Raw genomic sequence first — 27,600 nt, forward strand, 5'->3', positions numbered from 1 at the left:
TACAATATACTCAGTCATTACTAGTTTATGACCTGCTAATCAGAAATAAAAAGAGACAACACGAGAGATTCTCTGTCACCTCCAACAAACAAGCATAGCTTACCTTTACCCACCCAGAAACTACTTGTTTGACTAGAAAGCAAGCTTTGATGTAAAACTTAACCTTATAAGAGAGAGAGGACATGAACATGATGCTGCTGCTTCTGATGCTTAATATATAAAACCTGTTCCTAAATCCCTCTGCACTCCTTCTACCAGCCGATCACGCGGCTATAACTGCCTGCCTCATACTTACTATCAGTAACTGATACTAGTTCGTTTCAAGGATTTTTCAAGTTTGTTTCGCTTCGCTGCTCGAATTGTTAGATTGCCTGTGAACTGGACTTGCTTGCCCTTTTCTTGAGCTGTTGGACTTTGAGACAATGCGGATTGTCTTGGCCGAGGAGAAGCAATGCCTCACTCTGACTCGATGACTAAATGTTTGGGCTGAGCAACTCCCAGTCACATTCACTATTAAAATCACTTCCTTGTCTCGGGTGTCTTCACACCACCAGTTTTGAGGGATGCCATCAACGAATTCTTCTAAGGTATGAAACTCTTCGTGATGAACTGACACCTCCACACTCTGTTCAGGTTTTATCATCCCAGCTGCTGGTGTCACCTATTTTTTGTTTTTATGTTTTCAAAACAACATCAACAACAAGAAGCAATAAGAAGGAAAAAAAAAAAAATCAAATAATTAGGCAGAAATTGTTTGATACCTACCTCAAGCCATCGGGGAAGCCCGTTGGCTCCTCTTGCGCGATAGTCAGGCTCATCGCCGTCCTCCTTCACGGTGGACTGCCCTTCACAAATTATTCTAAACACGGCCATGTCGTTCACACATTTATTGGTGATACGCAAAATGGACGTGTCCTGATTTTGAAGAATTATGGTGTTGGTGTTGACAGTAGTTTCTGGAACATAGTTTAATTCTCCAAGCATAGACCTGATTTTCTCATTGGATTTTATGACTTCCCCAAACTCTTTTCTCCTTACTGATCTATCAACATGGGCAATTTGTAAAGACAATTTACACCGGACAGGTTTGTGATCACTGTCAGTCACATCCATGCATGCATCATACCTATTTAAGATTTGGACCAAACTTAAGTACAATTGAAACAAAGAAAATACAAATACAATCCCTGGAGAAGACGAAGACATACTGTAAAATTGATGAGACTATAGGGCACTCTAAACCACAATCTGAAACTGGAGATGATCGATTGTCGCGGTATATTATTCGATCACACCAGGCAGGAATTCGTTTCTTCTCACCAGAATCATATCCTGGGGACAAGGATATATTTATTTATTTACTCGTGTAAGATAAGAGAAGCCAAGAACTGATATGTTAATGCAGAAATTAAGTGTGTTTTATGAAATAAATACCTGCTAAACCTGCTTGGTGCCTTTCAAACTTGTATGTTGGTGGGAATCGAATGAGTGCCTCACGCATCCCTTGGAAAACTTTCCCAGCTTTCATCTCTGCTCTAAGCTGATCTTTTTCTCTGAGCCAATCAAAGCATCTTTGCGAAACAAAGTCCCTTGCTTCATCATAAGAGATACCAAAAAGTCGATAGTTGAAATCACCCAGAAAAACAACCATATCTGCTTCAGCTAATTCAGGCCTTGCTGCTTCCTCAGAGCTGCTGCTGCTGCTGCTGCCGCCGCCGCCGCTGCTGCCTGAAGCCTAAATAAATCACCAACGTTTTGTTTTAGCTCTTAGTCTCAGCTAACAAAGATGAAATTAAATTAATGTTATGTAAAGGGTCGAAATAGAACAAGTAGTACATACATTTGTTGGCCGAGTCATGTTAACAGAAGTTGCGACACCAGCTGCAAGAGAGAGGACCCATGGCAAGCCAGAAGAATAAAGCAGCCAAAATAAATAGGTAGACAAGGCAAGAGAGCAAGACAAAAACAGGTATGGTAGCATACCAGCTGCATTGTTAATTAAAGATGACCGGTTGAAGACCATATTTCGATAAATGTGATCGAAATCAGCATTACGGCGATTCACAGCTTCTAAATGTGCAGCCAAGTGACAGTTCACAAAGCACATTATACGATCATACACTCTGATTCTCAAACCAACACCTCCCTGCATAAGACACCAGAACCATTTTTTAAAAGAATAAGAAGCCTGCCGTACTACTAAGAAATTGAGCAGAGACAATCATCAAACTGACTGCATTTTCATTCTATTCTGTAACATAAAACTTTGAATGGAGAAATACAAACCTTATTCCCAATCGCACGACCAAAGCCGCATGGAACTGCTCCAGCATCAATATCTCCAACATGTGTTCTGAGATTCTTTCTTACCCTAAATCGGAATTATCAGCTCAGCTCATAAGGCCAAAAATAAAAAGAATTAAGATGTCTCACTGATAAAGGGAAAGAAATATGAATTGCGGGCTTGTTCCTAAAATGTATTTTGATCATAACCGCTTACCAAAGAGATATGAGCAAGCCTGCCAACTGCCTAGAACCCATACGTTCAAAAGTTCTTCCTTCTTCTAAGGCCTTTCCTATATTATCAAGCCACCAGTGCCCAACAGAGCTCCCTTCAAGCCCTACCTACAAAGGGAAAAAAAGTGATCAATAAATAAATAAATCCACACCATCAACAGAGCTCCCATAATCAAGCAGTACACAGCATCATCAATAAAGGAAGTCATATGATCTTACAGTTTCTTTTGCTGCAGACATTGCAAGAAAGCCTGCACCCATTTCTACTTCTTGCAGCCCAACAACTACAATGCCAACATCTGGCACAACAGAACCCAACCATGACTTTAAAGAATCTTGAGATGCTCTTCCTTGACCAACATTCCATGTGCCCATTAAAATTCTAACATTGTCTGTTCTGGTATATACATGTTCTTTCGCAGCTAATTCTGAACGTACCAAGTTGTCCGCAGGTCCTGGAGATTTGATGTTCCATCCACGTATGCCACCATGAGTGGCCAAGCTAAAAACAGAACCAGTTCCAGCTGCTAATTTGATCACAGGGCTGCTGTGTGCAATCCATCCTGCAATTAGACTTCCCTCAAGATCCAATACCTGCATCATGCCACTCACATAGCCTACATATATTCGTGTCCCCAAAGTGCAAAAGCATTGGACACTACAAGGATGGTGATTAAAATCTTGCACACGGTTTCCATTTCCATCCCACTGCACCAGTAAACCATTTGTGCATCCACTCCATATCATGCCATCGGCAGTTAGCACGAGTGCCTCTGTCTTCTTGGTATCTTCTACAAATGCCCCTGCCCCTCTGGTTGCAACTCGACGAACAGCATCTGCAGCTCCCATTATAGCATTACGCGACCGTTGCAAAAAGCCCCCGGATTTCTCCTTTTTTGATGTGGAAACAAATTTTACCTTCATCTCATCTTCTACTGCTTGATCTTGCTGCACTGATGACATATCAACTCGATTCTCAGTCTGACCATCTATATTAAAGACTTTCACAAGCTCTCTTGTACGAGCATCCCTGACAAATCAAACATCGTTTAGAATAAAATTCAAATGCAAATTATACTTAGAGAAATATTTTACCAAGACAAGGTCTTGAATTGAAAACTAACCACAAAGAGAAGGACATAGATCCAGCACACCAAACTTTAGCTCTAAAATTATCCGATACCAAACACTTAACATCTTGAGAAGATATACTACAAACACCATTGACAGTAACTTGGCTCCTGAGGTCAATGCATGACCTCTCCACCAGTAAAGCTGCCATATGTCTTTCCTCAGGTTTAAGAGAGAGAGATTTTTCAATGGATTCCCATGGCCAGATCTTAATAACACCACCCTCAGAACCTGACCACATATCACCTGCATCAAAGAAACATACATGATGTCAGAGGTTAATTAACTATCACATTGGAAAGAGTGAGAAGTAGTATTATTACACAAAGAAAGAATTCTTCTCTATCTTGAAGAAACTAGTTCGTTAAACTCAGGAACGTTTTGTGATAAAATCCCTATTAGTAATTTTCATATTTAACCTATTAATTAAAAAGTAAGACACCAAACAACATACAAGCACAGTACCAGTACTAGAGTGAGTAAGCAATGAGTGGCTGACTGACCGTAAGAAGTGAAAACCATGGCAAGAACCGGAGCGCGGTGGGCCTGCCATGAAAGACCTTCCTTAAAAGGAGTAGAAGAATCCAAAGGCTGATCCATCTTCCATGACCTGATCTTGCCATCCTTATGGCCAGTCCAAATCAACCGAGTCCCGGAATCAACCATGAGGCAGAAGGTAGGAGAGGAGTTGGTCGATTCATAGTAAGGGGCTGCGTCCTCATCACCCCTCAACACTCTGCCGCCAAGGCCGCACCCCGGTTCAAACACGTCCTTCAAATTCCACACCCTCACCCCACCCTCCTGCCCGGCCCACAGCTGGGTGTCCGTGCAGGCAATGGTCCTGAGGAACCTCCCCACCTGAGTCTCCCTCAAAGGGTGCGGTCTCAGCTCCAAGCAGGGCGGACGGCCAGGATGCACTGAGGCGCGCGTTGGAACCTTGAAGATTCCAGCGCCGCCTCCACTGCCGATGAATTCTGGCAGCGGCTGGCTTTCCCTGCTGCCGTCATGATGATCTAAATCACCATGGCCACCCTCACCCTCCATGCAGAGGCTTTGGTCAAGTCTCTGCGAGTGAGAGCCCCCGGCGTACAACTCTTGATCAGGGCCAACACCAACGTTCATGTTCATACTCGTGGTGGTATTAGTGGAGGAGGTCGAGTAGGGGAAGAAATCGTCGTCGGAAGAGTCGTAGTAGTCTGCATTGTTGTTATGGATGTTCTTGGGGACAACGTGGACGTCGTCGAGGCTGTGCTTGCGCATTTGGTGGTGGCGCTTTTGCGCGGAGGATGCACGCAGCTGCTGGCTCAATGAGTGGGATTTTCGGGGCGGAGGGGCAGAGCTTAGCCCTGCCAATGCGTCCCGGTCATCGTCTTCGGTTCTCTCGTCCATACTTAATCAATCAGAATCGAAGCAGCGTAGATCAAAACCAACGCCAGACAGAACAACAATATTTAGTATATCACCATGAAAAACGTAGGAAACTCATTAGATCATAGAGTTGAGAGAGAGAGAGAGAGAGAGAGAGGAGGGACCAGAGAGAGAAGAGAAAGAGTCTAAACTGCAAAGGGGATCCGAGAGAGGAGAGCACGTTGGTTGGTTGGTTGGTTGGTTGGTTGGTTTGCGTGGGAAGGCGAAGAGAGCGAGGGAGCGAGCGAGGCCTCCGTAGAATAAGGAGGGATTTAAGTTTTCAAGGAGGGGCTTACATAACGCTGCAGCACTAGCTCTCCATAAATTTGACCACCATTCAATCAAGCCTATCAACAACAACACCAAAAGTAACAACGGTCCCCTTAATTAATTTATTTATTACTTTGTGATCAAAATCAATTAGAGGTGGATTAAAGGATGAATTAATATATCAATCACAAGCCACATTGCACCGAAAACACATTGATTAAAAAAAACGAAACAAACACCCATTTCATACGTATAATTAAAAGGTAAAACCGGATACTGTAGACTAACTGGCCAAGACATTGTGTGCCCCTTTCGCTCGAGTTCGATCTCCTCCGATACATTAGATACTCGCTTTGTCAAAAAAATTAAAAAAGATGGTAAAATCAAAGCTATGTGCACAATGGGAATGAATAAACTTTTTTTTTCTTTCTCTAAATTATTTTATCCATACCGTCTCTAAAATATTATAAGCACGCTTTGATCGATGTGGTTGGTAGTCTCTGATTGTTAAACGTCAATTGGCGTGACCGAATGAGCATATTAATTGTAGAAAATTGTTGACTATGTAGCGTATTGGAATGTGAATTCAGATATACAGCTTAGCGTATCAGATATTTGACGCAAATTGAAAAGGATGTCTCCAAAACCAACAAAAACTAATTAGAGAAGAAAAAATAAATGTTAAGCAATCTAATGACCATCCATTGGAGTAGTGGTACTATTCCCGCCAGGGTTTGTGCTCTGCGTTACGGGGTCAGTGGGAGTCACAGAGTTGAGTGGCTTTGCAGATTCAACTGGCATGCCGAAAGGAACACATTCAGCATTGTCATCGATCTGGAAACTGAAGTCTGGTAGAGACTCGTGAAGCAAGTACAGTTCCTCTTCCTCCTCCGTTGTGTCCGTTGGAGCCATGCCATAGCCACTGCTGTTAGGTTGTGACACATTGTTGTAGATTGGAAGAGATTGAGCTCCAAAACCATATGGAGCAGTGGACTGATAATATTCTATATTTTCATTGAGTAGATAACCATCTTGATCATAAATATTCATGCTGTGAAGCAATGGAATTGAATTTTCTAGTTGTGCATGCGCCATTGGAGCTAGGGTTGTCACCTCTGGATGAGCTCCCAAACCATTGCTAGCCCAAGTACATTGTGGGAACGATACATTGTTTAATGCTTGATCACTGTGATTAGTCATGTGAACGTCGTATTGTCCAGCAAGGTTGGAAGAAGAAGAAGAAGAAGAGCTGCCACAGTAAATATTCCGAGGTGGCGGCGGTAGAGGAAGAAATCGGAGGGCTTGATCTTCTTCAGCTTGTGATCTCGTGGTTGATGGATTTGTCCCCTGTTCTCCATCATCATTATTAGAAACTGTGTTCGCTTCATTTCTTGTATTTTGCCTGCTGTTCCTGCCCCTCGAGGTTTCATATACCTTGCATAGAACGCAAGCCTCAAACTGCACAAAGGAAAAGGGCAAAATTCCTTGTTAATCTCACACGCATAAGTGTAAAGAAGACCTAGTTGACGAACATAATTAAAGGAATATATAAGAAGAAAATAAATTATTGTACATACCTCTTCCTTTTGAAGTGTGTATTCGTGCATAATCCAATCGGTCTTTTTTCCTTCTTTTTGTTGTCCTAGATAAAAGACCAATGATTTCTTAACCCCAACTGAGCCATCAATTTCAGTGATCCGTGTATCCTTACCAGTTGCTTTCCAATATCCAATATTAGCTGTACGGCTTGGACGTTTGCCATTTTTGTACTTCCGTTTCCTTGTGGTGTAGAAGAACATCACAGGGTCTTCTGGTATTTCAAAATATTCTGCATGTCAACAACAAAAAAACAAGTGCATGCGTAAATCAGTACAGCTATATACTATAAAAATAAGATTATGAAAAATTGGAAATACGTTAAATACTTTTCGGAGTTTCGACACTACTAAAAAAAAAAATTGTGGAAAAATTAACAACTAATTAAAGAAAATGATGAGTGAGAGAGAGGGAGAGAGAAATAAACCTGCAAGCTGCATTGGCGTGAAGTCATAGATATCAAGATGAATGATTCTACCGTTATTCCAGGTTCTGTTTCTCAAGTAAAACACAATCAACTCTTCATCAGTAGGACAAAACCTCCACCCCGGTGGAATCCCCATGGAAACACGCTCTTCCCTCATCATCATCATCTTCGTCACCATATCACGATGACGATCATCATCATCATCACCATACAAGGCTGGAGCCTTGCCCTTGTTAGCAGCAGGGTCGCTAGTACTAGCCATATCTCAGGCTCATATAAAGTCGCTTTCAAGTTTGTTGCTTATGATTCCTCTCTACATATATAGTACTATTGGAGAAGAGACAACTCCTAATCTCCTCCGGTCTAGGAAATTATTTGTGTAATTAAAATCTGATTTCATAGTCCTTCTTCTTGTTGAACACTGTTTAATTTGTGAAATTAATTTAAGTTTGCATGTGTTTAACTTTGTAATGTCTATCGGATATATATGACAGCTAGCTACTTCATAATCTCCTTTTGATCAAGCGAGAGTTTCTTGGAAACCCTAACCCATACTAGCTAGCATCTCCTTTTGGACAAGGATTTGGATTTCATAATTTTTTTTTTTTTGGGACATAGATAAATTTGAAGATAAAAAAACCCCAGGATTTGCGGGTTTTTGCATGATGTGCAGAAATTATTGTTTTATTGAAAGAAAAAAATAACAAATTATTTGATATACAAGACCATATACAGCTAGGCATGCATGCTGATAGTAACTGGATAAGTTTGACTGTGACAACTTGGATTAGTAAAAGAAAGAAAGAAAAAAAAAATCTAATTCTTCGCCGGGCTTAAATTTGTTATATATCATTGATGCCTCCTATGTAAAATTATAGATATTTTAACTGTATGTCTAGACTCTAGCCTCTAGGATCATGTAAATGGAGCGATACACGCAGTTGCCTCGTTTATTACCTGACATTGAGGTCTTTATGGATGGAATTTGCTTGCTCCCCTATGTAAGGTCCTGGTTTCGAGTCCTAACATCCGTGTAGTATGCTTGAGTTGAGTATATTATCATCCCTCTCAATAAAAAAAGGTCCTAAAAAAAAAAAAGCATTTACCCCTATATTTCGGATCTTAGTTTTGATTCCCTTCTCCCTCAATGGTAGTTATATTAAAAACAATTTTAAAGACAAAAGTTATTGGTTATTGGGCCGTTCCAAACATGGGCTTGATCACTCTTGAATGTTGGGCTTTTCTAAACATTACATTGCAACTTGGGCTATTGACCAGTAAACTATTATAAAACCCTATGCCATTTACAATTTCCATGAAGTAAAATTGAATCCTTTTCGGTGGGGCGAGGGACAACAAAAGTAATATTATCTTGAATCATCCTAAAAGCCAAAATTGCATGAAATATACAGTATATACTAATCTAAGTGAAATGGAAGTGCATGCATCCACTAAATTGTTGAAGTGGTATTCTACAAGCACGTCAGGAAACCTCACCTAATTACCAGAATTTTAGTGTAGTAGTAAGGAGTTTTGTCTCCATCCAGCTGGTCCTAAGTTTGAGGGCTGACATTGTAAAGTGTGTGTGAGTTTGCAGCCCAGCCCCTCCCCTCCCCTAACTATTGGCCCAAAAAATTTAAAAAAAACCAAAATTTTCAGCAGAAAATAGCTAAAAACAATGGAAAGTGGCGATACTTGTTATACTAGTGGTAATGTTGTTGCCTATACTAGAAGCTACGGTACATGCAGAAGGAGGTGAGTTCGATTGGAATGTACCTCCAGACACTTTCTTTTCTTGGGATATTTGTTCTCGTTGGGCTTCACAACATACATTTTTTGTTTCGGATATTCTAGGTGAACTTCTCTAGCTCTAAGAGCACTTCAAGCGGTGCCCCCAGCCCGGGTGATAGGGGGTTCAAGCCTCAATTTGATGTTCCAGCGGGCTTCTACAGTCTGGGCAGCGCATGGGTCCCAACAAACCGGGCTAGTCCAAATGCAAGAATAGCCTAGGTTGTTGCATGGGTTTGCTGACATCAACAATGACGTCAACAATGAATAAAAACTAAAAAAAACACTAATTTTTTTATAATTTTTTTTAATAAATACTTAGTCATATTCTTTACTTCCTACATCAAAACTCTATACAAATTCCTTTCCTTATATCTCATATGAATAGTGGTTGTCATTGATTGTCAGGAAGCGCTTTTAACTATTTCAGAAGCACTCCCAAACGAGCCCTAAGTCTAGAACAGATACCACAAACCCAACATAACATGAACCCTGAAATTGATGAACCCCACCACCACCATTTGAAGCGTATTTTACATATTCACAGTTTGTACCATTCAAAATCCCACTTAGGTTTTAGTAATTAATTCATCTTTATGATGATTGTTTTCTCTGTAGATTTCCACAATAAAGAAGGAATAACTAACTTGGCTAAAGTTAGCAAGGAAGATTTCGAACATTGTAATGTCACCAATCCATTTCAAGTGTGGTATAGACGATGTATGTTTCCACTCAATTGTTCAAGCATGCATTCCTTTACTAGCATATACCAAGAGCTATGCAATAAGGGACAAAAGTTGGCCATTTATGTATCTTTTAACTCTAGTGATTTACTTTAAAACACTTATCTTCATCAGAGTAGCATATTAGATTGATTATAAACTCTTGATCAATGTCAAACTCTAGAACCTTAGTAAGATCATAAGACCACACTTAATGAGTCAAAACATATCTATGCTTTACATGTTTGCCTCCAACCATAAAGAGCAACTAGCATGGAGCGCAAGGTAGACCATCATATTGTAGAACAAACACGAGGGAAGAAGGGGGTCTGTTAAGCCAGACCTTGTCACACTTCTAGCAATAGCCGCAATGGCGCCAACAGCCCCATTGGCCTGGCGAGGGATCCACCGTCAATCACAAGAGGCAAAATTTTCACAGCTTTTCCTGGATAGCCCCAATTCATGACTACTCCCCCTTGGTAAACAAACATGCCCTATTTCATCTAAAAACTCAACAACCACGATTAGGGTGTACTGAGTAGTCCACAAATTGGTCCAAAAGGAATAATCTTGATTCCAACCAAAAGGAAGTGAGAAGTAACAAGACAATTCCTTTTTAACTTTACTTTGATGAAAAATATGGATCTTCAGTCCCCACTTTATTTTTATCCTTTGCCTTTTACTCTTTCAATTTGATCCGATCCCAATTTCTTCAAGTTTAAGGGGGACAGCAAAACTTAGCACATGGCCTTGAGATCAAAGTCAAATTCAGTACAAAACATGTACATCTTCCGTGCACAAGACTTAAACTTCATCAAATCTAAATGCAAATCTAAAGCAATACTTCCTTTTCAGTCACAGCAACATGTGGCATATCATCCGGCTCTTTGCATAAACAATAATATCTTGGAATTGCCAAACGGTCCAATTGACTCATTTTTCCATTTTCCAAAAGGAGCAAATCACGGCAACCAATAAAATATCATGTGGGCTCCTCCAATAGGGAAAGAGAAAGACCTATGCACATTAAGAACCCTGTGGAAAAATAAGATTTTTTTACAGGACTTTCTAGAACCAACTAATACACACTTATACCGATTATTACAACTAATTAAGTATCAAACTCGTTACAAATATATATCGACTTCGTAATTCATGTGAGTCGAACTTTTTCAATCGAATAAAAACAAATACCAAAAGACTAATTAGATGTGTCAAAGTAAGACTGAAAAAAGCACAGACAAAAAGACGCATCTCGCGGCTAATTTGGTGCCCATGTTAACATGGGATAGGCTGTTTGCTTATCTTATTTTCTATATGTTTTCCAACTTTAAATTAAATCATAATTAAATAAGGCTCGAAATTAAATAATATGTGTAGTTACACAGGGACTTGCATTTTTAATTTCCCACTTGGGGCTGTTCACTTTGTTCTTATATATAAGGGTCTTTCTAGGTCCTCCTTCCAATGCAAAACAATATGGCGCCTTTTTCTCTCTTGCTTTGCTTCCTCACCTTTTTCTCCCTCTGCGCTGGTTATGCTTCTGCTGCCGCGGCTGCTGCTGCACCTCTTGATGGTAAACATTTGTTTCTTTTTGCTTATTTTAGTACACATTTCCTATGTCTTTTTATTTTACAGTCTTTAAATATAGGAAGCGTTCTTACCATTTAACATTTTGTGGGTTTCAAATTTCCAATGCTAAGCAAAATGTTGCCTTGGCAAAATGTTTTCAGATTCTAAACTGATTTCTGTTTACCAACTAGTCCTTGGTCTAATGGTTTTCGGTCTCCGTTTTATTGGAGGAGGTCGTGCGTTCAAATCTCATAAATTTCATCTCTGTTTTCAGGGGAACTCCCAAATGGGCACTTTGAAGAAGCACCCAAGCCTTCAAACTTGAAGAAAACAGTGATCATTGGGAAGTACTCACTCCCAAAATGGGAGATCAGCGGCTTGGTGGAGTACATCAAAGGTGGGCCCCAGCCAGGTGGCTTCTTCTTCCCTGTGCCACGTGGGGTCCATGCAGTGAGGCTTGGCAATGAGGCCTCCATTTCTCAGGATGTGGCTGTTACCCAAGGTTCAGTCTACTCACTAACCTTTGGTGCTACAAGGACTTGTTCCCAAGATGAGGTGCTTAGGATTTCAATACCCGGCCAGTCTGCTGACCTCTCCCTTCAAACCCTGTATAGCAGTGATGGGGGAGATACTTATGCTTGGGCTTTTAGGGCTACTTCCAAGGTTGTTAAGGTGACATTCCACAACCTAGGGGTTCAGGAGGACCCCACCTGTGGGCCCCTATTGGATGCTATTGCAATCAAGGAGATATTTCCTCTCAAGTACATAAGAGGTATGATTTTTTTCTTTATGATGACCTCTGGTGCTCTTAGTTTATGTTGCTTAATTTGGGTGGTTTGTGATTTTTTTTTTCTCTTGTTAGTCTGCATTTCAATGGGTATAAATATGATGAACAGTTGTGTTGGGAATAAAAAAAACTCAAAAGAAAACTATTAAAGATACCCCACATTTTCAATCCAGTTAAGAAATTAAAAGGGGTTCTCAAATTTAAGCCAGCACCCAAATTGGCATGTGACATAATAGTTTATCACTAGTTACTAAGAACTCACATGAGTTGGAGATCTATTTTGTTGAAAATTTGGATCTGCCCGTTGGGTCCCATTCTAACAACACCGATATTGTTCTCACTTTACCACCCGGCCAATCCGTCAGGTGTGAGGTTTTTATCACAAAAGACCTTGGTATTAGTTAGAGTGTGGTAATTCTATTTAAACCCATTTGTTTTCTTTCACTCCACCGATGTGGGATTCCAACATATTTTAGTACATGTAGCAGTACTTGATCAAAAAATATCGTTCCTCTAATGCTATCAATCTCTCTAATATGCAGGCACTCTAGTGAAAAATGGTGGGTTTGAAAGTGGTCCTCATGTGTTCAAAAACTTCTCAACTGGAATCCTCCTCCCTCCCAAGGCAAAGGACCAAATCTCACCATTGCCTGGATGGATCATTGAATCCCTGAAGCCTGTGAAATACATTGACAAGAAGCACTTCTCAGTTCCTGGGGGACTTGCAGCAATTGAACTGGTTGCAGGGAGAGAAAGCGCAATTGCCCAAATTATTAGAACCATTCCAAACAAATTCTACAACCTTACCTTCACCATCGGAGACGCCAAGAACGCTTGCCACGGATCGATGATGGTGGAAGCCTTTGCCGGTAAGGAAACCCTAAAAGTTCCTTATACGTCTCAAGGCAAAGGTGGGTTCAAAACTGCAAGCTTCAAGTTCCAAGCAACTTCACCAAGAACAAGAATAACATTTTACAGTGCCTACTATCATACAAAGCTTCATGACTTTGGTCATATGTGTGGACCAGTCTTGGATAATGTCATCGTTCTTCCAGTCTCTAGTCATTGATTAAAAGCTCTTTTTCTTTTCTTTTTTCAGTATGTTTTGAGTCACAGGCGGTCTTAAACTTTCTTTAAGATAGATTGTGCGAGTCTTATACACCTTTCTTTTTTTCCATCGGAATATGAGTCTTAAGAAAATGAGATAAGAGCGTTTGCGAGCGCTAGGATTTGAACCCAAAGTATTCTTTTTGTTCATCTTCTTTTCCTATTGCCTTGCCTTGTGAGTTTGTGAGCAACAATGATACAAAATTTTTTTAAAAATAATTAAAATGACAATAAAGCATGCACGCATTTTCCTTTTGTCCTAGGGTCAAAAGTTGCCACTTCACTTTACTCTGGGGTCAAAAGGTGTACTTGTACTTCTCTATCCTCATTATTACAAAGTGATCATAAATTGAATATATAAAAAATATTAGAGCATCTTACTCTGCCATGTGCTTTGCATTATCAGATTTGTTTTTTTTTATTTTTATTTTTTGTTTTCTAATGATTTTTCAGTTTTTAATAATTTTGAAACTCTAAAACATTTATATATATATATATATATATTACGTGACGTGCCATGTCAACAATTTAACATAATTAGTATCAGAATTTTATATTAAGAACTAATTTAATGAATCGAGAGAAATCTTAAGAACCCACTATCTCACAAAAAATATATAAAGAATCAAATGTGATAATTTCGTGAATCTCAATAATCATTTGTTAAAATAAATAGAAAAGTTGATATAGATCCAAATTTTCATTGAGAAGTTGGGTTTAATCCTCGGATTTGGTGACTTTGATACAAGTCCTTTGACTTTTGTGCCACATAGGATTACATTCATTTTTAAATATTTTCTGATGTAATCTTAAAAAAAAAAAAATCATTTTTTGTTCCAATGTTACCCCTTATGCCTTGTCTTGGGTAATCATAATTTACGTGATAATCTAAAGCCATTTAACACGGTTGTCAATGAATAGAAAAGGAAAATATCGCAAACATATCCCAAAAATCACGTTGTTACAAACAGTCATTCTTCCTTGAACCCATTCTCTGTAGATTATTTACTTCTTCAATGCAGAATTGTATTAGAGTTAAATATTACAGATATTATGATAGTTCGATGGTCATAAGTCCTAAATCTTGCGGAAGAATTTCACAATTTAACACCAGTTGCAAAACCTGTCTTCCAGATATTTTTATTGTTTGGATTTACGGTTGTTATTGTCTATTGGTTTCTGTTATTGTACAAGGTGCGATGTATACCTGATATATAGGTAAGGTGTGGGGGAAGGATACATGTGGTGAAGGTAGTCGCCATTTTACTTCTACGAGCAATGTTTCTGTGAAACTATGTTGTTTGAAGGATCTTCATGGCCGGGAAAGAGTTTGCAGAAACCATGTCTAATTAGCTCCATTTTCAGAATCAAGGATGCCAAAAGCAAGTGGAAAAGAACCTGTCAAATTTAAATGCAAATGTAATTGCTAACAAATATATTACATAAACCATTACTGGACAAATAAATTTACTACAAACACATAAACGTCTGGCATGTATACTTGTTCTACATGTAATGTTTGTGATACAAACCTGTTGTATAGGTATTGTTGGATATTCTACCTGTCCTATAGACTTAGTTTGGTTCAGAATCTTTTTCACTACAACAGCAAGTAATCTTGAAAAAAAACACAACCAATACTAATAAACGGGAAGAAAAAAACACAATCAAATTTTACCTACAAACAACAAACATGAAAAATAAACTTTTCCGTACAAACCTTCACTGTAGGTATGTGCCAAGTCAACCATTTTCCACCCTAGATTCAACACTTAAACTACCTCCATTATAGTCTATAGACGCATGAACCTAACAAAAAAAAAAAAAAAATAGATAAGTTGAATACTTCGTAGCAAACCTAACAAGAAAAAAAAAATGTAATACAAGTAATTCAATCCTGATTTGGAAATTGTAAAAATCTTCATTAAGGAAGTAATAAATCAGTAGAGATTGGGATGGAATGACCATGATTATAAGAGACAAGCAAATCTTTGGGAGGGGTCGGTTTTATTTGCCTTTTCTATTTAATGGCACTAGAAGTAAATATCTTAAAAAGAATGGACAAAAGGCATTGCTTACGTGTCCATTGGATTGTTAGGTGGACTGCTATTGAGGAGCTAAAATTGATGTCCATATATTGTATCTTAATGAAAATGGACATATATCTAAGAACCCCTAAAATAAACCTATTTATGTACTAGATCGTATCGTATTGTATTATACTAATTCAAACCGTCTTTGTGTGTGTGTGTGTGTGTGTATTCAATCAAATATCATCTCTACAAAAAAAATCCCTTGAATCCAATATCATTTGACCACTCAATTGAATTATTGAAATTTTAGTACTTTCTTAAAACACTGTATTCATTGATTTTGTATGACACAATTGGATGTTTAAACGATTTTTTATTTGTCTAATTTTTTGCAAGGATGATCTATGAATCCAGACTTAAAAAAATAGATAGTTTGGATAATTGGAAAAAAAATCGTAGGAAACCTAATAATTTTTTTTAACAAAGTTTTGCCTTTGGCTACATCTATGCCATTTGAACGTCGGCTTTGGCCACATAGGTAGCAATGTAGAAAATAGAAAATAGTAAATGTAACTGGAAGGTAAGTAGTACAAAAGTGATGTTAATGAGCTTATTATATTTTCTTAAAAAACAATGAGCTTATTAGTGTAATTTCCAAAACCTTGCTTTCTTTTTCCCCATCAATGCCAAAAGTTTCACTCACAAGTAATGAATGCCAAAAGTGAAACGACCTGACCCAATTTCTACTTTGGAATCCGGGTCGAAACTTTAAAGCGACACTGTAACCGTGGGTCGTAAATGACCAAAATGCCCAAAACAAGAATATAAACCCTAAGCCCCTAACTCGTGGCTGCACTGATAATCAGAGGCTACCTCGTACCCTTTCGAGGATCAAGCCACACGTAGTTCTTTCCTCTGCTCCGACTTATAACTAGTTTGTTTTACTCAGTAAACCTCACTCTAAGGCTGACATTTCTGGAGTATCCGAGACTCCGTTTTATGATCCGTCAAATGCTATACGATCATGAAATTACCTAGGTCAACATATCCGAAAATGGTTACAATCCAACGATTCGAACTATTGAACCCGAAAATCACACAATATGAGAGATCCGTTTGGGATTCAAATGTTAACCAAATCGAGATCAGCGAATTCCTACGCGCTCGTGACGAACCCAAGGATCATTCTAAAGCGAAAGTGGTCTCTACCAATCGCTTACACGCCGCCACAAGCGCCAGCAGGCGTGGGTGGCTTGATCAATTCTTGGCGGTCTGAAAAACTCCAAACCACTGGCCCAAACTCCGAACTTAGGTAAAATACCCCATTTGGAATAAGTTTTGTTTTTGGACATACCCCAAAAACTGGCCTAAGTGGCCAAACAGTGACCCAAAAATCTGCTGAAACCTAACTTAAACAATTGAATGATCTACACTTGAAATCTCTGAAATCCTACCTAACCAGCAGCTAGAGTATGAAAAATAGCTAGAAAATCATACCTCCCTCTTTCGATTTGGTGGCCGGAGGCTTCCAAACGAGCTCCCAAAGTTTACTAAAAATCACCACCGCTGCTTTCGTGGTGATTCCAACGACCACATCGGCGGATCACGGCTACCGGGATGAGTTGAGACTGAAAGAGAGGAGTGAGGTGGTTCGTTTGGCACTGGTATTCCTCAATTTGGTGGTCGGAGCTGAGAGAAATCCTCTCCTAAAGTCGGCTGCTTGAAATCCAGAGAGAGGAAAAATCTGGGTTTTTCTGGATTTTAAAAATTGAAGTTTGAAATATTTACGGTTATACCACTGAACTTCTTTTAATCGTAACTCCTTCGTTACAACTCTGATTTGAGTCCACTACGTGTCTACGGACTCATCTCCGTGCGCGCTCTAAGCAACGGTGTAACTGAAATCCCAAAATTCCTTCCCGGTCAAAAAGTCAACTTTTAAACTAATAAAATATTCTAAAGGTATAGTGGTCTTTTATTGGAATAAATTAATAATTAAATATTAATTAAGGACCGGGTTGTTACAAAAAGTGTTAGGCAGATCCATGAATTTTCCTTCCTGATGTTGACTCTTATTTTTTTTTTTTTTATCATTTATAATTTATGAAAAAAACAATATTACAAATTACAATTGTTTCTGACAAATTTTCATATTCTGAAAATGTTTTATAGTGTCAATACAAGCTGAAGTTAGCACAACTATGGCACCTAGATAGTAAACTTATAGCTCAAAAAGAATCTTTTATTTATTTATTTATTTTTTTACAGATTGTATCAAGGTTCATTCATTTATAGACACCAAAGTCATTGTCCAAGATTCATAGGTTTTGTTGAGGCCCAAAAAATCCACGGCTTGGCCCAAATGAATTTTCAACCCAGAGCAATACCTTATTGAGAAAAAACCTGACTTGGAGCACACAAAAGTCCGCCATACACAAGTCACACTCCACGTGCCATGCCAAATAAATAATCCGTCATTCTAGGAATCAAGATTAAGATTATAAAATGCATTAGCTCTGCAAATTCATGCTAATTATCCCATCAAGCATAATAATTAAAAGCATGCCAAGCGATATGCCATGCCAAGCGACATGTCATGCCAAGCAGGAAATCATTATTACACACCCAACCACGCTACAAGCCTAAGTGGGTCCAAGCCACTCGAATGCATGGAGCTTGCTTGAGTGGGTTGTGGCACGGATGGTAATAAGTTGTCATGAGGCCTATTGATGGGCCTAGAAATGGAGGTTCTGGGTTACTTGGGAGCCTCGGAACCCAAGCCCATTTCTTAGGCCCAAACATATGGGTGAGCACAAAAGGGAAAATATCTCAACCAAAATAACCCAACCAAAATATCCCAACCAAAAAGCCCAATCAAAATGGTCCACTAAAATCAACCCAAATACTTGATAAGATTAGCCCACTTGTTTGGTAGGTTGACTTACTATCTTAGGAGACCCATACAATTAGAAGTAAGAAGCAGCAAAGGCTCCATCTTTTGGCTAAAAGACAAAGCCACGGGAGGAGCTTGGAAGACCACGTGGGTTGCTGGGAGGGAAGAAACAAGTTTTCAAGCAAAACATCAAAGGAACCAAAAGATATTGGAGCGCAAGGAGCCACCCTTCGAACTAGCATGTATACCAATTTCTTTCCTTCATCAGATCTGACCATGAAGGAGGAAAAGAAAGGGAGAGAAGGAGATATCTGAAAATAGGAATTCATCACTAGGGCAACTGCGGGAAAGGGACCTTGAGCTCCCAAAATCCCTGATTTTGTGCAAAAAAGCAGAGTAGATTTCACCAAAATAGGATGATTGAAGGGATGAGGGGAGAAAGGAAGGGAAAGACTTGGCAAAATGGGATAGAAGCCATTAGGGTTTCTTGGAAAAAGATGGCTTCCAGCGGCTATAAATAGAGTCTCTTCTACCCAACAAAAATCAACCACATCCAGAGGGTAAGCTTTTTCTCTTACCTGCAAAACCCAGCAATTTTGTGCACTATTCACCATTCTTCCCCATTTTCCCTCTTATGGTAGATTGTTCTAACACTTGACAGAGTTTTTGTCAAGCTACCTGAAGAAACGCTTAAGCCACCCATCCCTTTCTCTCCCTCTTTTCTCAGCCAAATCTTCTTGCAAACCTTTCCTTTCTTACCTTGATACCCTTCCTTCCTTCCAAGAACACCTAATTTTCCCTTCAATGCTAAACTCATGTCAATTTTGCTTCCATGCCACGATCTCCTCATGCTAAGCTAAGAATTCATCTGTAAGCACTAAGAACCTATCTGTAAGCAGCCATTATTTTTGTTAGTGAAGGTAACCAAGGTGTTTGCTAAGGCTTTACTATCTTGTCGAAACATTTTAGGGTCTGATCTTTGAACTCAGACATAGGGGGACAATTTCTTCAGTTTGCTCTTTACGGCAGCCCAACCCATTTGTAGGCCAGAAGAAAAAGGCCCCTACAGGTTCAATATAAAATTAGTGTTGAATTCTTTATTTATTATTGCTCATTCTCTCTCACTTCTTGTGTAAACCGTGTATTCTTCTTGTATAATGTATAGCCTAAATTTGGATTAAGGTTGGGGCCTATATGCTTGATCTCCAGGTTGATATGCTTCATGGAGGAGATCTTCACAGTTCAAACAGCTGTCAGAATAAGAGTAAACTGGAGTTTGTCCCAGTTGAACTCCCTCCGATAGTTAAGTCAGAAGCGGTCAATAAGTGGAGAAACATGAATGTAAGGTTTGCAAGGTAAGAATATTTAGGGAAACTGCTGAAATGCCTCCTGAACTTGTACCTAATTATCAATTTACCCTCTGACCTTTTTTTTTAGCGAATTAAAGGCTCGCATTAAATTTTATTATCAATTCCCCCTACTGTCTAAATCTCAACATTTCCTCCAATTTGCCGTTAAATATGAGGGAAAATTGGTCATTTTAAATGTTGAAATAATATATATATATAATAATTTTAATAAATAGAGGGGCCCACCCACTTCATCTTTTTCCTTTTTGTTGTAATTAAAGGTATCGATTACAAAGGGAAAGAAAAGAGCTCGAATGAGAAAGGGAGAGAGAGGAAGAGATGGAGAAAAGGGAGGATATTGATTTCTATAGAGACTAGGGATGCAAGAAAGGGTGGCTTGAGGTGGTGGTCATGGGGGAATGAGGGAGAAGAAAACGGGTGGTTGCGGGGCTTATGGGTTCATGGGGGGGTGGGTTTCTAGGTTTGTTGAGGGGTGGTAGTCATAAAATTGGATTAGGATGAGAAGGGATGAATGGTCCGGGGGTAAAAAAAACTGAAGTAAGGGTGGGGTGATTGGTCTAGAGTGAAGAGTTTGTGGTCATGGGGGAATGGGGTGGAGAAGAAGACCGCGAGAAAGAGTGAGTGTTTGATTGTGTTGGTGGGCTTGTAAATTGCAAATTTTGTTTTATTATGTATGCTATGTGGCTAACTTGTTTGTGTGTGGAAAGTTGCAAATACATTTGGAGCTATATTTTACGCTTCTTCCCAACAAACTATTCATTCTAGTTCAATTTCTAGGTATTTCTCCAGAAATAATTCACCTTAGTTAATTGGGGGGACGGGGTGGAGTCCATAGGATTTATTTTTTTCATTTTTATTTTTTCCTTTAATTTTTTCATTTTTTTTAATGATTTGACGAATTATTGGATGACATGTTGATTTAGACAGTAGGGGGAGAATTGGCAATAAAATTTAATTCAAATCTTTAATTCGCTAAAAAAAAGGTCAGGGGGTAAATTGATAATTGAGTACAAGTTTAGGGAGCATTTCGGTAGTTTACCCAAATATGTATTAACTCTGTCATGATGTAGGTGACAGGTATTTATAAGGGGGAGAGGGAGAGATTTAAGGAGAAGATATTTCTCTCCATTCTCCATGGTGGGACTGGATTACATTAATTGACCTGTTCTGATCACTATGCTATCTGACAGGGGATCATACGGCAAAGTGACACGTGGCTTTGGATGAGAGGCACATTAAATGATCCATCTCCATCACTAGGGTGCTATTTGGGGATCTAAGGGTGATGCAACACCTATCTTTAGATGGGAAGTACATTAACTGATCTTTTTCCATCACCAGCTTGTCGATCAGACGAATGGAGTGACTGACTTGACAGGGGTCTAATCATGCTTGTATATCATCAATGCGCCTCTGGTCATACACAACACCACAGTGGTCAGGTCGATGTTTGAATGCCCGAGCACTGTTTCACATTTTGTCTTGTTTGGTTTCCCTTGGGAGGCATATTATCGACACCCGAGGTTTTGAATTTAGGGTACTCTAGTAGGGGTGACGTGGCCGTGGTTGATTGGCTGCGCAGGATGCATTATATGGCTTATAACATCGGACCTTTCGAGTGTCGATCGATGCGTGCTCGCTGTTTTCATCCGATGGTCGTCGGGTGCAGCCACGTGTAGCTATCTTAGCAAGTCTAGCAGACGCCGAACGGTGAAGATTTCATGGTCGCCGTTGTATAAAAAGCTTGGAGCAGCCTGCAGTTAAAATTTTCTCCATTAATCCTGTTTGAGAAATTTTGAGCAGATTTCCGAGCATTTCTCTCGATGTGCCACTGTTGTAGAGTGGAGCAAGCGGCCCTAGTCCAGTTCCGAGTTTGTTTCGGGTAAGTTCTTTTCTTTCATTTCCTTCTGTTTTCCCATAATCATAACTCTAGGTTTTTTTTAATTACCTCGCATTTTCTGGTTTGGCATGTGTTGTTCGTTGTTTTTCTTGTTTTGGTATGTTTTGATCCTTAGACTCCGTCCCATTCCCCTTTGGTTGTGTTTGAAGTATTGTGAGTAGTGAAAAATATGTCGAGCTGATCAGATATGTCTGATTCGCAAGATACGACGAGTAGCGGGTCGACCTTTAGGGATGATAAGGATGATGTGGATGTAGTGGACCAAATGTATGATGCATTGGTCTCGGTGGGAACTTTGAGTACCAAGAGGTTGGAGGTGGGGTAGGAGATCAGGAAGTGGGGGGTGTCAACCCGGGTGAAGGAAGTGGTGGGGCTGAAGATAGGGAAGTAGTCATAGTGGCCTTAGCTGGCATGGGTAGGGTGGTCGATTGATGAGCATCCGAGCACGATGACACAGCAGAAACTGGATCAGTTAAGGGAAGAGTATGTTATACCGAGCAGCATGAGGCTTAGAAGGCTTATCAGGGACGAGAAGCTGAGCATGCCCCTTCTAGGGTGGGTGACCTTGTGTGCAGATATGCTTAAGCAAGAGGTTCGATTGACGCTATCTCCCTTTCTCCTGGAATGGATGAGTCGGCTCAATGTAGCCTCACATCAAATGAACCCAAACGTGTACAGGACCATGGTAAGTGTCCAGGCATTATAGCGGCAGGTGCACAATGCAGAGCCGACCATAAACCAAATGTTGCACTATTTCCCGTTGAAGAAGATTCTGTACAGGTCGGCTTCGCTACCTTTAGAGTGCGTTGGGTGAGTGGGAATTTCCTGAAGGGGCGGAGCCGAGGCTACCTCGAATACAGAGGCGATTTAGAATGCTAGGTCGGGTTGACGTGCACGATTCCTTAAGCTTTTCTCCCTTTTTTTCCTTTTTTTAAATTTGTTTGTTTGGTATTATTTTTTTTTTTTTTGCATAGAGTAATGTGGTGTCTTGTTGACATATTGGGAGATAATCTTGACACATTTGATGACCATTGTAGTTGAATTGGAGCTAGTCGATCTGTTCGTAGTCTAGCAGAAGCAGGTTGACCAAGTGCTTGCCTTGCTTAGTACCGAAAGAGCTGCAGATATACTTCTTGCGAGCAAAGGTGTAATTAGCTCAGCAGGCAAGCTATCACATTTTTGTAATGAATGTGATCAACATGAGCATGAGCAACTTAATGTTTATAACTGTTTCATGTTTGCAAAGCGATGAGGTCGAGTAAAAATGATCCCAATATGCAAGCTCGACTAGTGAAGATGACTAAGAATAGCTAGTTTGGTGGATCGACTGGGGGCTTACAACCAGCTTGGGTGGGGGTCTCTCTGCACATGTCGATGGCTCGCACCAGCGATTAACGTGGCTGCAACTCGCTTAGGGGCTCAAGAGCCGAAATGACGAGTAGTTACCATGAGATACCGGGAAGAGGAGAGTTGAAGAATAGCTGATGAGGGATAGCAGGAAGAGGCAGGTAGGCTCTTCCGCTCTAGAGAGGGTTAAAAGGACAAGTGTGGACCATGTTAGTGGTCCACCAGAGCCATGGGTAGATGAGGAATTAGTGCTCAGCTCGTACCATGAGGCAATTAAGCGGAGTCCGAAGGTGGAGGTCATTGAGGGGATGTTCACCGAGGAGATGGGGTATAGTGGCATGGCCCTATCTGCTTTGGAGGACCAAATGAAAGTATTGTATCCTGACCCCCCCCTCTCTGTCTTTCATCCTTTCAATTTTGTTATGTTTGCTCCTCATTGGTTTTTCAATGCAAGCCACTTTGAAGCTGTTTATTGCAACTCAGAACGTGGCTACTCATCGTGAGTTTGATCGAGGCAAGAGGGATGAGCAGGCAATGACCGTTGCCTAGCTGAGCAGGACCATCGGCGAGAAGGCGAAGGTTGAGGAAGAGCTAGATCTCGTGCTAGGACGACTGGAGGCAGAGATGAAGAAGAATGTCGAGCTGTTGTCGTCGATGAACAAGCTGACTGAGGAGAAGCACGGCTTAAGCGTAAATTTGTTGAAGTGGCAAAAGGAGTTAGATGGGGCGATGCGAAGATTGACGCTTTTCTTCCGAGCTGCGCGTGCTATGATGATGTCGCAAGGACTTCATCAAGTCAGCTGAGTACTAGGAGAGGCTCGCTGCTCAGAGGGTCGAGGAATACTTTGACCTAATTGAAAAGGTATGAGAGAAGTATCCCTCTTTGGATTGGAGTTTTCTGGACGATGAAGCCAAGGAGATCCCAGCAGAGTAGAATGGGGGAGGAGGCACTGAGGGGGACTCAGTTGCCCATAGTACCAAACCAGTTGCTCAAGACTTTGAGCCGGTGGTTAAGGTGGCGATCCCATGACTCAAGGTGGAGACCTGACCCTGCACATTGAAGGCCCGACAGCTGGTGGAGATCTGAGTGGTGAAGTAGTGGTTACCATCCTCGACGACCAAGATGTTTGAATTTACACTTTAACTGTGTAGCTCCTGTAAAAAAAATATTTTTGAACAATGTGCTGGCCTTTAGTTGGCTCGGTGTAGTTTGTGTAAACGTGCTCGCTACATTGGTTTAAATTTTTAAATATTTTATTAGGCACTTTGTTTTTAGAGATTTCGTTAACTATATTGTTTTAAGTTACTTTTGGAATACATGCATGTGCGTTTTTGTGTAAGCAGAGCCGGCCAGAGGCTTTAAAACTAAAAATAACTTAGACAAGATCACCCAAGCTGAAATAAAAGAAAAAAGTAACCCGTAATTTCATTAAGTACAAAAGTAGAGTACAATGATTTCATGCCGAGCACAGCACTGGGTCGGGTAGTTCGATGTTGTGTGTGCGTGCTTAGAGGGAAAACATAGTAGGCGATAAGCAAAAGACAAAACTAGTGATGTGCCTATGTGAGGTCACATCCTACTACCTGAGGATAGTATTTCCTTAGGTGCTTGGCAGTCCATGAATGTGGCAATATCTAGCCATTAATTTGGGTGAGCTGATACGTTCCTGATCAGGCAATCTTAAAGACTTGGTAGGGTCCCTCCCAGTTAGCCCCTAGGATACTAGCCGTCCTTGTCCCTCGGTTCCAAGTAGTATTTTTCGTAGGACCAAGTCGCCGGGTCGGAAGTTACGCCACAAACATGATGGTCGAGTATCGAGCTCGCTGTTGATATGTGGCGAGATGAAGGGCATAGCGGAGTCGGTTCTCCTCCAACAAATCCATGCCGAGAGTGAGTTGCTCAGAATCTGCTCAGATGTGTAGTGGTCGACTCTCTGTGTGGGGATGCCGACCTCAACAAGAATGACCGCTTTGGCTCTGAATGCAAGCGAATATGAGGTTTCTCTAGTTGAATTGCACTCGATGCGGCGGTAGGCCCATAAGACTTTGGTAGAAGTTCCGACCAGGCCCCTTTCTTGGCTCTCAACTTTTTCTTAGGAGTTTGTTAACGGCCTCTACTTGGCCATTTGCTTGTGGGTGGGTTAGGGAAGAAAATTGGAGGTTGATTTGCAGGTTAGAACATAAGACTCGAAATTTTTTGCAGTTAAACTGCTTTCCATTGTCTATGATGATGATGTGTGGGATGCTGAATCGACAAACAACATTTTTCCAAACGAAATTCTGTACCTTTGCTGTTGTGATGGTTGATAGAGGTTATGTTTTTGCCCATTTGGTGAAATAGTCCACGACGATGACCTCATAATTGGTCTTTTTTTTTCCTTTGGATATAAGCCCAATCAAATCCAACCCCTACTATGCGAATAGCCAAGGGTTGGTCTTGTTGGTGAGCTGCTCGGGTGGCTGGTAGGGTATGTTCACAAAGAGCTGGCAAGGGCAGCAAGACGTGGCTAGGCGCTTGGCATCGGTATTCATGGTTGGCCGAAAGTATCCTCGTCGCACTACCTTGTTCGCCATTGACTAGGCCGCGACATGATAACCATATATTCCTTCATGGATTTCCTGTATGGCCTCCAATCCTTTCTCTGCGGTATCACACAACAATAGGGGCAAGGAGTGGCCTCGCATGTACAATGTTTGGCCTATAATAGTGTAACGTGTGGCCTTTGCCTGGATTTGTCGAGCTTGGATCTTGTCTTGGGGGAGTGCACCATTGGTGAGGAACGCCCATATTGGGGTCATCTAGGTTTGTGCCTCGTCTACTACCATGCTAGTGCAATCCGTCTTAATGATGTTTTGTGATCTACAGTGATGCATCATTACAAGGTTTGGGATGTGTTTTGATGCAACATGATCGAGTGATTGCTTATGCCTCGAGGCAACTCAAGAAGCACAAGCATAATTATCCTACCCATGACTTAGAACTTGCTGCAATTGTGTTTGTTCTCAAAATTTGGCGACACTACTTGTACGGTGAGACGTGTCAGATCTTCATTGATCACAAGAGCCTTAAGTACTTTTTCACTCATAAGAAGTTGAATATGAGACAAAGGCGATCACTGGAATTGATTAAAGACTATGATTACACTATTGAGTATCATCCCGACCGAGCTAATGTGGTAGCAAATGCTTTGAGTAGGAAGAGAAGACTAGTGGAAGCTTAGCTCATCTCAGAATGGCCTATCTTCCGTTGTTATTGGTGGAACTGCCGAAGGATGGTGTAGAATTGAGAATGAGTCAATAGGGTGGAATACTCACCAATTTAAATGTGAGGCCTATTCTGGTTGAGACGGGTGATTGCAGCCCAATTGGAGGATCCTACTCTTTATATGATAAGATTGGAAGTAGAGAATGGTACACTGATGGATTATGCAATAAGAGAGGATGGAGCCTTGGTGACAGGAACTCACCACTGTGTACCTAAGAACGGCGACTTGAAGAGAGAGATCAAGGAAGAAGCTCACTGTTCATCTTATTCTATGCACTCGGGTAGTACTAAGATGTATCGGACTCTACGTGAGTACTACTCGTGGCCGCATATGAATGGTGATATTGCTAGGTATGTGAGCAAATATTTGATTTGTCAACAAGTGAAAGTAGAGTGACAGAAACCATCTTGACTTATGCAACCACTTCCGATTCCTGAATGGAAGTGGGAACACATCAAGAAGAACTTCGTTTTCAAACTTCCACGTACTTCAAAAGGTTCAAGAAGCCATGACGGAATTTGGGTGATAGTTGACTAACTCACCAATTCTGCCTACTTCCTACCTATTAAAGAAACCTATTCCTTGATGAAACTGGCTAAGCTCTTTGTGGATGAGATAGTGAGATTGCATGGAGCGTCTGTGTCCATTGTGTCGAATAGGGATGCTAGATTTACATTTCGCTTTTGGAAGTGTTTACATGAGGCTATGGGTACTAGGTTACGGTTTAGTACGGCTTTTGATCCAAAAACTGATGGACAGTCATAAAGGACGATTTAGACCTTGGAAGATATGTTGAGATCTTATGTGTTGCAGCTTAAGGATGGTTGGGATATTCATCTTGCCTTGGTGGAGTTTGCGTATAACAACAGTTATCATTCGAACATTAAGATGGCTCTGTATGATGTTTTGTATGGAAGGCAGTGTAGAACTCCTATTTGTTGGAATGAGGTGAGTGACAGGAACGTAGAAAATGTAAAATGTATCTAAGCAACAACCAAGAAATTAAAGATGATTCGAGAGAAGCTAAAAACCGCTCAAGACCGATAGAAAAGTTATGTAAACAACAAGTCCAAAGATCTCGAGTTTGCAGTTGGGGATTGGGTGTTCTTAAAGCTATCTCCTTGGAAATGTGTGATGAGATTCGGGAATTGTGGAAAGTTAAGCCCTCGTTATATCAGACCTTATGAGATCATATAATGCATTGGACTCGTTGATGTGTTTCATATGCCCATGTTACGGAAGTACATGCTTGATCCTTCTCATATCCTGGAATATCAACCCGTGGAGTTGAGAGAAGATTTGTCATATGAGAAGCAACCAGTGAAAATTCTGGATAGGAAGGAACAAGTGTTGTGCTCTAGATCCATCCTAGTAGTGAAGTTGTTATGGAGGAGTCAAACTGTTGAAGAAGCTACTTGGGAGCCCGAGGCACAGATGCGGGCCAAGTACCCTTATCTCTTCCATTAA

The 27,600-nt window shown here is 40.5% G+C and overlaps 4 protein-coding genes across 4 annotated transcripts; 2 read left to right on the plus strand and 2 right to left on the minus strand.

Moving 5' to 3' along the window:
* Positions 1-174: 174 nt before the first annotated feature.
* Positions 175-5,243, minus strand: LOC103343455 (type I inositol polyphosphate 5-phosphatase 13). The gene is given in 11 exon segments (XM_089042692.1): positions 175-347; positions 350-661; positions 766-1,126; positions 1,209-1,332; positions 1,435-1,735; positions 1,841-2,146; positions 2,287-2,371; positions 2,501-2,625; positions 2,737-3,547; positions 3,642-3,894; positions 4,152-5,243. Coding segments are annotated over 11 exon segments (3,591 nt in total). The 5' UTR covers positions 5,038-5,243; the 3' UTR covers positions 175-320.
* A 308-nt stretch (positions 5,244-5,551) lies between these two features.
* On the minus strand, positions 5,552-7,611 carry LOC103343459 (uncharacterized). Its single transcript, XM_089043179.1, has 2 exons — positions 6,903-7,611; positions 5,552-6,783 (listed from the first exon to the last, which is right to left on the minus strand). The coding sequence occupies exons 1-2, from the start codon at positions 7,122-7,124 to the stop codon at positions 6,016-6,018; spliced, it is 990 nt and encodes a 329-aa protein (XP_088899305.1). The 5' UTR covers positions 7,125-7,611; the 3' UTR covers positions 5,552-6,015.
* A 3,668-nt stretch (positions 7,612-11,279) lies between these two features.
* LOC103343457 (protein TEEBE-like) lies at positions 11,280-13,458 on the plus strand. Its single transcript, XM_008247109.3, has 3 exons — positions 11,280-11,434; positions 11,705-12,202; positions 12,760-13,458. Exons 1-3 carry the CDS (start codon positions 11,326-11,328, stop codon positions 13,284-13,286), a joined length of 1,134 nt encoding a protein of 377 aa, XP_008245331.2. The 5' UTR covers positions 11,280-11,325; the 3' UTR covers positions 13,287-13,458.
* A 12,828-nt stretch (positions 13,459-26,286) lies between these two features.
* LOC148914797 (uncharacterized) lies at positions 26,287-27,600 on the plus strand. The gene is made up of 3 exons (XM_089043304.1): positions 26,287-26,487; positions 26,947-27,081; positions 27,376-27,600. Exons 1-3 carry the CDS (start codon positions 26,287-26,289, stop codon positions 27,598-27,600), a joined length of 561 nt encoding a protein of 186 aa, XP_088899430.1.

This window comes from Prunus mume, linkage group LG8 (assembly GCF_029339155.1).
Source record: "Prunus mume cultivar Tortuosa linkage group LG8, ASM2933915v1, whole genome shotgun sequence".
NCBI classification, from domain to species: Eukaryota; Viridiplantae; Streptophyta; class Magnoliopsida; order Rosales; family Rosaceae; genus Prunus; species Prunus mume.